At 39.7% G+C, this 10,116-nt stretch overlaps 1 protein-coding gene across 3 annotated transcripts in view; it reads left to right on the forward strand.

The window, feature by feature from the left end:
• The window catches only part of LOC143302367 (uncharacterized), a 59,684-nt gene extending 53,251 nt beyond the window's left edge, over window positions 1-6,433 (forward strand). For all 3 annotated transcript variants that reach the window (XM_076617019.1, XM_076617017.1, XM_076617018.1), the window contains one exon: window positions 4,800-6,433. In XM_076617019.1, the coding sequence (XP_076473134.1) occupies window positions 4,800-4,837 (38 nt within the window). In that variant the 3' untranslated portion in view covers window positions 4,838-6,433. The remainder of the gene's footprint in view (window positions 1-4,799) is intronic.
• Window positions 6,434-10,116: the final 3,683 nt, after the last annotated feature.

The following is a 10,116-nucleotide window of genomic DNA, read 5'->3' on the forward strand; positions in this document are numbered from 1 at the left end:
ATACTGAATTATACCATATTAGTTATCAACAAAATTCCCTTGCATCATTTTTGCTCTTTGGCGGGAATCTGTTATGTGCTGAGATGGCTGGACACTTGTTGATCTGATCTGTCATGACTGCTAGACACCTGTATTGATCTGATCTGTCATGACTGCTAGATACCTGTTCATCTGATCTGTCATGACTGCTAGACACCTGTTGATCTGATCTGCCATGACTGCTAGACACCTGTTGATCTGATCTGTCATGACTGCTAGACACCTGTATTGATCTGATCTGTCATGACTGCTAGATACCTGTTCATCTGATCTGTCATGACTGCTAGACACCTGTATTGATCTGATCTGTCATGACTGCTAGACACCTGTTGATCTGATCTGTCATGACTGCTAGATGCCTGTTGATCTGATCTGTCATGACTGCTAGACACCTGTATTGATCTGATCTGTCATGACTGCTAGACACCTGTTGATCTGATCTGTCATGACTGCTAGACACCTGTATTGATCTGATCTGTCATGACTGCTAGACACCTGTATTGATCTGATCTGTCATGACTGCTAGATACCTGTTGATCTGATCTGTCATGACTGCTAGACACCTGTTGATCTGATCTGTCATGACTGCTAGACACCTGTATTGATCTGATCTGTCATGATTGCTAGATACCTGTATTGATCTGATCTGTCATGACTGCTAGATACCTGTGTTGATCTGATCTGTCATGACTGCTAGATACCTGTTGATCTGATCTGTCATGACTGCTAGACACCTGTATTGATCTGATCTGTCATGACTGCTAGATACCTGTTGATTTGACCTGTCGTGAGCGTGAAACTTGTATTGATCTGATCTGTCATGATTGCTAGACACCTGTATTGATCTGATCTGTCATGACTGCTAGATACCTGTTGATCTGATCTGTCATGACTGCTAGACACCTGTTGATCTGATCTGTCATGACTGCTAGACACCTGTTGATCTGATCTGTCATGACTGCTAGACACCTGTTGATCTGATCTGTCATGACTGCTAGACACCTGTTGATCTGATCTGTGATGACTGCTAGATGCCTGTATTGATCTGATCTGTCATGACTGCTAGACACCTGTATTGATCTGATCTGTCATGACTGCTAGATACCTGTATTGATCTGATCTGTCATGACTGCTAGACACCTGTATTGATCTGATTTGTCATGACTGCTAGATGCCTGTATTGATCTGATTTGTCATGATTGCTAGATGCCTGTATTGATCTGATCTGTCATGACTGCAAGATACCTGTATTGATCTGATCTGTCGTGACTGCCAGACACCTGTATTGATCTGATCTGTCATGACTGCTAGATACCTGTATTGATCTGATTTGTCATGATTGCTAGACACCTGTTGATCTGATCTGTCATGACTGCTAGACACCTGTATTGATCTGATTTGTCATGATTGCTAGATACCTGTATTGATCTGATCTGTTATGACTGCTAGATACCTGTGTTGATCTGATTTGTCATGATTGCTAGACACGTGCTGATCTGTCGTTTCACTAGCAGTGCTTACAGTAGAGGGTTTTGGTCAGGCAGCTATGAGATTTTCTGTCTTCTGGTGTGCTGTTGATGTTTTTGTTGTGTTATCCATTATGGTTCAATGTGTATTTTCTTCATTTCTTTTTATGAATATGTCTTTCTTATTTGCAAACTCAAGTTACATGCATGGACAAATTAACAGCCGTGTGCATTTGGAGGGGGAAGTGAACAGTGGGAAATGAAGAAAAGAAGAAGAAATAGAAGATCAACAGTCAGTTCTGTGTGCAGTGCCTTGTGGAAATATGACACATACTTGTTGTTTATTTGCACTGTCAGTTCGTACGCTTCACTTAAATCCATGCATGTAGTTTATGTGCTTTATGTTTATTATTTGTATGTTGTGTAGCCCTGCTTTTTCTGTACGTGTATTTGCTTTATGTTTATCTGTGTGAAAGAGACTACTGATGTTCCAGCTTTCTGATAATGTATTTGTATTTGTATTTCTTTTTATCACAACAGATTTCTCTGTGTGAAATTCGGGCTGCTCTCCCCAGGGAGAGCGTGTCGCTACACTTCAGCATCCCCCCTTTTTTTTTCTTTTTTCTTTTTTTTTCCAGTGTGCAGTTTTATTTGTTTTTTTCCAATTGAAGTGGACTTTTTGTACAGAATTTTGCCAGGAACAACCCTTTTGTTGCCGTGTGTTCTTTTACATGCACTATGTGCATGCTGCACACGGGACCTCGGTTTATCGTCTTATCTGAATGACCAGCATCCAGACCACCACTCAAGGTCTAGTGGAGGGGGAGAAAATATCGGCAGCTTAGCCGTGATTCGAACCAGCACACTCAGATTCTCTCACTTCCAAGGTGGACGCGTTACCGCTAGGCGATCACTCCACTAATGTCCATATGCTTGCCACCAGGTACAATTGTTTTCCGCCATAATACTGGCAAAGAAAAGAGAACTAATTAGAGAGGGGGGACAATCACTTAACCTCTTTAGTGCCGGACGGTATTTGTCTCATGCTTCCTAATCACCAGGTTGTTTTTGGTTGTGGAGGGAAATAGTAAACAAAAAATTATAACACACAAACTGCTACAAGAAAGAATACCAAATCCATACTTTCCTGAAAGGAAAATAAACTGACTGTTAAATTTCTGATAGCTTATTTAACACTGGTTAGCAGTGAGTCAACCATGAATGTTAGATAAACAAATTTCACATAGTTTCTGAATATGTGTTAGGAAAATCAGCTGAAATGAACCTGGAAAATAAATAAAAACTATGAAATAATTGTGTCACCATGCCTAAAGTACACATAGTCATGAATCATGATCAAAGTACACATAGTCATGAATCATGATCCAAACTTTTTGTAATCTATACATATTCAACCCAGCATTCGCTCAGTTTCTTGGCGACTGCAGCAGATATGTAGTCAGTAAACTGTTTCTTTTAGTCAAGTTTTGTTTTTTTCCACAAGAGAAATCAGTGTGGGAATTATGCCACTGGAAAAAGACGGAGATGATGAGGCAGCAATTTTTTTTTTTTTTTTTTTTTTTTTTTTTTTTTTAATGGTAATAAAATGAAAGTAAAATTCTTCACATGAAACCAACCAAGTGGCGCGTGATCCTGTGTACATTTCAGGCTTGATTTTGAATTTTATCCATGCTGTGATAAACACTATAACATATTGCTTGAATTTCTTTTCTTTTCTTTTCTTTTTTTTCTGTATGTCTTCCATTTCCCAAACAGTAACATTTTGTTTGCTTCTGTTTTTTTTCTTCTTCTTCTTTTTTCTTTTCTTTTCTGTGTATCGGCTTCCTTGACATACGTTCTGTTATAGGAGACAGTTGAGTCTGCATATTTGTAAATGCACACACACACAGATACACAGACACAGACACGCACACACAGACACACACACACACACACACACACACACACACACACACACACACACACAATACAGCACAAACTCACTCACTATCTTAAAACACGTCGCAAACGTTCAGTGAAAACGAAATCAATAGACACATAAGACTTTGAGCATTGTGTACAAAAAATTATGTGCCAGAGCAAGTGTGCACATAAATATAAAAAGTATTGGAGAGATCCCATTTAGCTCTTTATGCATGCATGTCGGTATGTATGTGTGATCAGTAGCCTCAAAAGAGAGGAGGCCAAAGAGCATCAACTCTCTCCATACGAACGGCGAAAGAGACGACGTTAACAGCGTTTCACCCCAATTACCATCATCAAAATATTGCAAGCAGAAGGCTCTTATACTGAAGACGTGAATGTTGACAAAGAATACCACAATTCTGACGACGGAAGCTGAAGGTTGGGTCGGTCATTCAGACACCCACTGGACATCCAGGGGTCTGTGTAGAGGAGAAGAGAGGACTGGCCGTACTGAGTGAGTTAAGAGCAGAAAGGATCACATTCTGTTGTTTGACAAACATGCAGAGAAACTCTGGTTGAACAAGTTAAATTTTTAAGGAGAAACGTGAACTATTTTCCATGAAACTCAAAATTTCTCTGTGATTGAAAAAATTGGGTTTGAAGCAGAAACGTGAACTATTTTTCATGAAGCTCAAAATTTCTCTGTGATTGAACAAATTGGGTTTAAAGCAGAAACGTGAACTATTTTCCATGAAGCTCAAAATTTCTCTGTGATTGAACAAATTGAGTTTAAAGCACAAATGTGAACTATTTTCCATGAAACTCGAAATTTCTCTGTGATTGAACAAATTGAGTTTAAAGCAGAAACGTGAACTATTTTTCATGAAACTCAAAATTTCTCTGTGATTGAACAAATTGGGTTTGAAGCAGAAACGTGAACTATTTTCCATGAAACTCAAAATTTCTCTTTAATTTTCTTTAATTGCACATCTATATATTTCAAAAATTCACTTTTTTCCCCACCTTCCTTCTACCCTGTTTCACTACAAATTATCATTCAACTCTCCCTCCTCTTCAAACCATTTCAGTGATAACATTCAAATTTGAAAATTAACACCGTAACAGAATTGTATTGTGTTACTCTTTTTGTCACAACAGAGATTTCTCTGTGTTGAATTCGGGCTGCTCTCCCCAGAGAGACTGTGTCGATTGCTACACTTAGTGTGCCACCCTTTTTTTTTCTTTTTTCTTTTTGTATTTTTCTGCCTGCAATTTTATTTTGTTTTCCTATCCTCACAGGCGTCGGTGTCCACAATCACCAGAATGCATTAAAAGATGTTGAACAGAATCACTTCTCTCTGTGTGCAGGAGAAATCCTCGATGAAGATGACACCTACCAGTGCTAAGCCGCCCCTGCCCCGCAGTCATCGCAACAGTGCCTCCGTCTCCCGTCGTTCCAGTGAGAAAGATGCGTCTCCACGGCGACGTTCCCGCCCCCCGACCAGTCGACATTGACGATGACCGTGCCTTTAGGAACAGCAGTATTGTGCTCAAGTGCCTTTCTACTTCAGGATTTTTGCATGCCTGTTGCTGCAAGAGAAATTTTGTGAGATACATCTATTTTTGTTGTATTCTTTCTGTTTTTAGACCCAAAATTAATATATATTGGGGGGGAGGTTGTATTACTGCATATTTTGTGTGTGTTTCTTGTTCAAACACTGTTCAAAATGTTGGCAGTTTTGATTATTTGGAAATTGATGTAAAGTCTGACACTAGATCCACTTGTTTTTGATTGTGCACCAGTGCAAAAAAAGAAAAAAAGAAAAAAAAGAATGATGTCCTCACCTATCAATCTCAAAGAAAAGATGCAACGTATACTTTATGGGGGTTTTTCCCACCTGCACATTGTCACTTTCATGTATGAGTTGACCAGTGATGCATTTTGTTCGGTGAAAATTTTTTATGAACAATTGAACGTTGCGAAAAGTTGTTCTGTATCTGCCAGGTTATGTATGCTCTTGCCATTCTGTTGACACTGCATTTCTTCATTAAAGACCGAAAATGAAATCCCAGTGCAGTGAAGAAATGGTTGATCATGCAGCTGTCTCTTTGTTAGTTAGTTAGTAGAGTGGAGTTCAACAACCTATCGGCTTTACGCCCTTAAGGTCAAGTTGTCCGTAGCTGTGGTCTTTCCCAAGGGGGTGTGGCATGGTCAAGGCGTTTGTCCTGTAGTCTTGCTCTTGAGGAGGGTCCTTGTTGTGTGCTGGGCCGCCGGTGAAGTCCGCAGTCAGTGCTGTGTCCTGGCTGTGCGCAGGTGGTGGAGTCCTGATTGTCGGTCCGAGGCTGGTCCTCGTGATGTCTTTTTTGTCCCAGCGGCGATGATCCACAGTAAGGGGAGGCGCTGTCTGGATAACTGATGTCTGTGTACGACCGTTAGGCCCTTTGCTGTTAGCCCTGCTTAAATCACTCTCTGATCCAAGCTGAGCGTTTGAGCCCTGTGATGGCCAGTGGAATATCTCCATCCTGTTACGTTTACTTGACAGAAGTATGTCGGACTGACTGAAAGCTTTTTTTTTTTTTTTTTTTTTTTTAATGAACTCTTTTTTTTTAACACTTTACATTATATAAGTACATACATTCACACATGCAAAGCGAAATAAAGGAGAATTTGAAACAAATAAGTGAAGGGTACACACAAGCATTTTCATAATCAATATCATCAACATAAATATATATATAGATAGGTATGCTTTCACTTCCTATTCCCTAATTCCATGTTCCACTTTTTCTCATGCTCTCCTATCAGTTGTCCACATCTCACTCCCCCCCATGATGAAGACATGGTGTGTTGCTGTGTGTGTGGACACTGAGGTGTGACAGGAGAGAGGGTGTGAGACAAGAGGCTTTTCTGTCTGTTGAATGTGTGGACAAGGGGCTTTTTCTTTCTGTTGAATGTGTGGACAAGGGGCTTTTTCTTTCTGTTGAATGTGTGGACAAGGGGCTTTTTCTTTCTGTTGAATGTGTGGACAAGGGGCTTTTCTTTCTGTTGAATGTGTGGACAAGGGGCTTTTTCTTTCTGTTGAATGTGTGGACAAGGGGCTTTTTCTTTCTGTTGAATGTGTGGACAAGGGGCTTTTTCTTTCTGTTGAATGTGTGGACAAGGGGCTTTTCTTTCTGTTGAATGTGTGGACATTTCTTTCTGTTGAATGTGTGGACAAAAGGCTTTTTCTGTCTGTTGATTGTGTGGACAAAAGGCTTTTTCTTTCTGTTGAATGTGTGGACAAGGGGCTTTTTCTTTCTGTTGTGTGGACAAGAGGCTTTTTTCTTTTGAATGTGTGGACAAGAGGCTTTTTTTCTGTTGAATGTGTGGACAATGGGCTTTTTCTTTCTGTTGAATGTGTGGACAAAAGGGTTTTTTTCTGTTGAATGTGTGGACAAGGGGCTTTTTCTTTCTGTTGAATGTGTGGACAAGGGGCTTTTTCTTTCTGTTGAATGTGTGGACAAGGGGCTTTTTCTTTCTGTTGAATGTGTGGACAAGGCTTTTTCTTTCTGTTGAATGTGTGGACAAAGGGCTTTTTCTTTCTGTTGAATGTGTGGACAAGGGGCTTTTCTTTCTGTTGAATGTGTGGACATTTCTTTCTGTTGAATGTGTGGACAAAAGGCTTTTTCTGTCTGTTGATTGTGTGGACAAAAGGCTTTTTCTTTCTGTTGAATGTGTGGACAAGGGGCTTTTCTTTCTGTTGAATGTGTGGACATTTCTTTCTGTTGAATGTGTGGACAAAAGGCTTTTTCTTTCTGTTGAATGTGTGGACAAGGGGCTTTTTCTTTCTGTTGAATGTGTGGACAAGGGGCTTTTTCTTTCTGTTGTGTGGACAAGAGGCTTTTTTCTGTTGAATGTGTGGACAATGGGCTTTTTCTTTCTGTTGAATGTGTGGACAAAAGGGTTTTTTTCTGTTGAATGTGTGGACAAGGGGCTTTTTCTTTCTGTTGAATGTGTGGACAAGAGGCTTTTCATTTTGTTGAATGTGTGGACAAGAGGCTTTTCATTCTGTTGAATGTGTGGACAAGGGGCTTTTTCTTTCTGTTGAATGTGTGGACAAGGGGCTTTTTCTTTCTGTTGAATGTGTGGACAAGGGGCTTTTTCTTTCTGTTGAATGTGTGGACAAGGGGCTTTTTCTTTCTGTTGAATGTGTGGACAAGGCTTTTTCTTTCTGTTGAATGTGTGGACAAAGGGCTTTTTCTTTCTGTTGTGTGGACAAGAGGCTTTTTTCTGTTGAATGTGTGGACAAGAGGCTTTTTTTCTGTTGAATTTGTGGACAAGAGGCTTTTTTTCTGTTGAATTTGTGGACAAGAGACTTTTTCTGTTGAATGTGTGAACAAGGGTCTTTTTTTCTGTTGAATGTGTGGACAAGAGGCTTTTTTTCTGTTGAATGTGTGGACAAGAGGCTTTTCTTTCAGTTTAATGTGTGGACCAGGGACTAAAGGCTTTTCTTTCTGTAGAAAGTCTGGAGAAGAGGGGGTTTTTTCCTGTAGGATGTGTAGACATTACCACAGATCACCTGGCTGTGTGCAGAAATCAGAAGAGTTGACTTGACTGGCAGTGAAAGGCAACACAGCTGAACTGACGATTAACTGTGCTAACTGGGTTACCCAGTTCTGTATATTAAGAAACTGACCTGATGTTTGTGATGAAATATGACCATGATGACTGATTGACCCAGTTACATGTATTAAGAAATGGATCTGATGTTTGTGAAAAGACATGACTGTGATGACTGAATAACCCAGTACTGTGAGATGGGAAATGGATCTGATGTTTGTGATAAAATATGACCATGACAACTGAATAACCCAGGCACATGTGTTAAGAAACAGAGCTGATGTCTGCAATAAAACCTGACCATGGTGACCGAATAACCCATTTATGCATTATGATAAATAGAGCTGATGCAACGGATAAAATATCATGCGGGTCATTTCTTGTAAGATGAATTTCTGTGACGTGTCCAATGTGATGGGCACACTCACACAGCTCATGCCTGACAGTCATCAAACAAGACGGTCAACACTTTGGAAATGGCACATACGGTGCTAACTCTCTCCATACAAACGACGAAATGGTTGACGATGGTAACGTTTACCTCCGCTGACATGATTGAAATGTTGGAAACACAAGGTTCTAATACTGAAGAGGTGGATAAGGACAACAAACACCGCGTTTCTATCGAAGAAAGTTGTTCATGCATCCATTCAAAATGCGATGGGGTCTGGGCTGTGGAAAGAAAGGGGTAGAAACTGGCGCTCCTGAGTGGGTGAAGAATGGTGATTTATTTTGTTATATTTTGACTCTTCTTTCAGTAGTTTTATTATTATTATTATTATTATTCTTTTGTGTTTTGATTCATTTTAATGTTGCAAAACTGAAATCAAGCTGACAGACATTGGTCATGTTTGAGTGTGGCCTTACGACGATTTTTGTTCCTTGGGCACTCTGTGATACCAAACACGTGTCAGTCTGAGGCACAAACTGAAGTGGGAATCTCTCCAACCATGCTTGGCTGATACAAAACCTTTATTGTTTTTTGGGTTATATCATTGCCTGTGTTTTCTATTCCAAGCCAGCTGGCAGTGATCTTTTGTCTGTGATGATGGCTGAAGGCAGCGGCTGATACTGATGTATATATATATATATATATATATATATATATATATATATATATATATCTGTGTGTGTGTGTGAGAGATAATTTTGGTGTAGATTGATAAGTCAGTCATCAGTGCTGTCTGCCAGGTGCGGTGTGAGTGATGTGACCGCATTAGTGTTTTGGAGCTGTTGTTCTGGTTATAGAAATTTGTACAGGTCTATGTGAGTGTGTGCGTGTATCTGTGTGTGCATGTGTATGTGTGTGTGTGTGTGCATGTGTGTGAGTGTGTGTGTGTGCTTGTGTGTGTGTTCACGTGCACATGTGTGCATATGTCTGCGTGTGCATGAGAGTGTGTGTGCATGTGTGTGATAGTGTGTGTGCATGTGTGTGTGTGTGTGTGTACATGTGTTAGTGTGTGTCTGTGTGTTGATGTTCCTGAACACAAGAGTTACAATTGTAAAACAAAATCATGTATAGACAACTGTGATCGTAATAGATCATGAAAACAAAACAAAAAGCTGCTTTTGACTCTGTTTATTTGATGATAGAATTTACTTCTGTTAACTGATACAAATCAGTGTTTGCATAATTACTTTGGTTTTAACTCATTCCGCTGCTTTTGTAAATGACATAAATGATTGTTTTAGCTTATCACACATTGATTTTTTTTCCCCTAAAAGACCAATGCATTTTCTTTACATACTATAAAAAGAAATGTTCAATTGAATGTTTAGCTAAATGTGAAGTGGTGGTCTAGTGGATGAATTTCCAGTTTAGAATGCAAAAGTCCTGAGTTCAGTCCATCCTTATACCTTCTAAACTCTTTCCAGTGTTATACTTCTCTCTCCTCTCGATGCGGAGTAATGGTCTGGATGATAGTCTTTCAGATATGATAAAGATAGATTTTGCGTGTAGTATACACACAGTTTTTGTGAAGCAAAATGACCCGCAGTCAAAAGAGACCTGTACCTTGCAAAATTCTGGAGAAAAAAAAAATCCTGATTGATGGGTTAGCAAACAGTAATGTAGACTGTAAAAGA

The sequence above is a fragment of the Babylonia areolata genome, chromosome 29, assembly GCF_041734735.1.
Source record: "Babylonia areolata isolate BAREFJ2019XMU chromosome 29, ASM4173473v1, whole genome shotgun sequence".
In the NCBI taxonomy this organism is placed as follows: domain Eukaryota; kingdom Metazoa; phylum Mollusca; class Gastropoda; order Neogastropoda; family Buccinidae; genus Babylonia; species Babylonia areolata.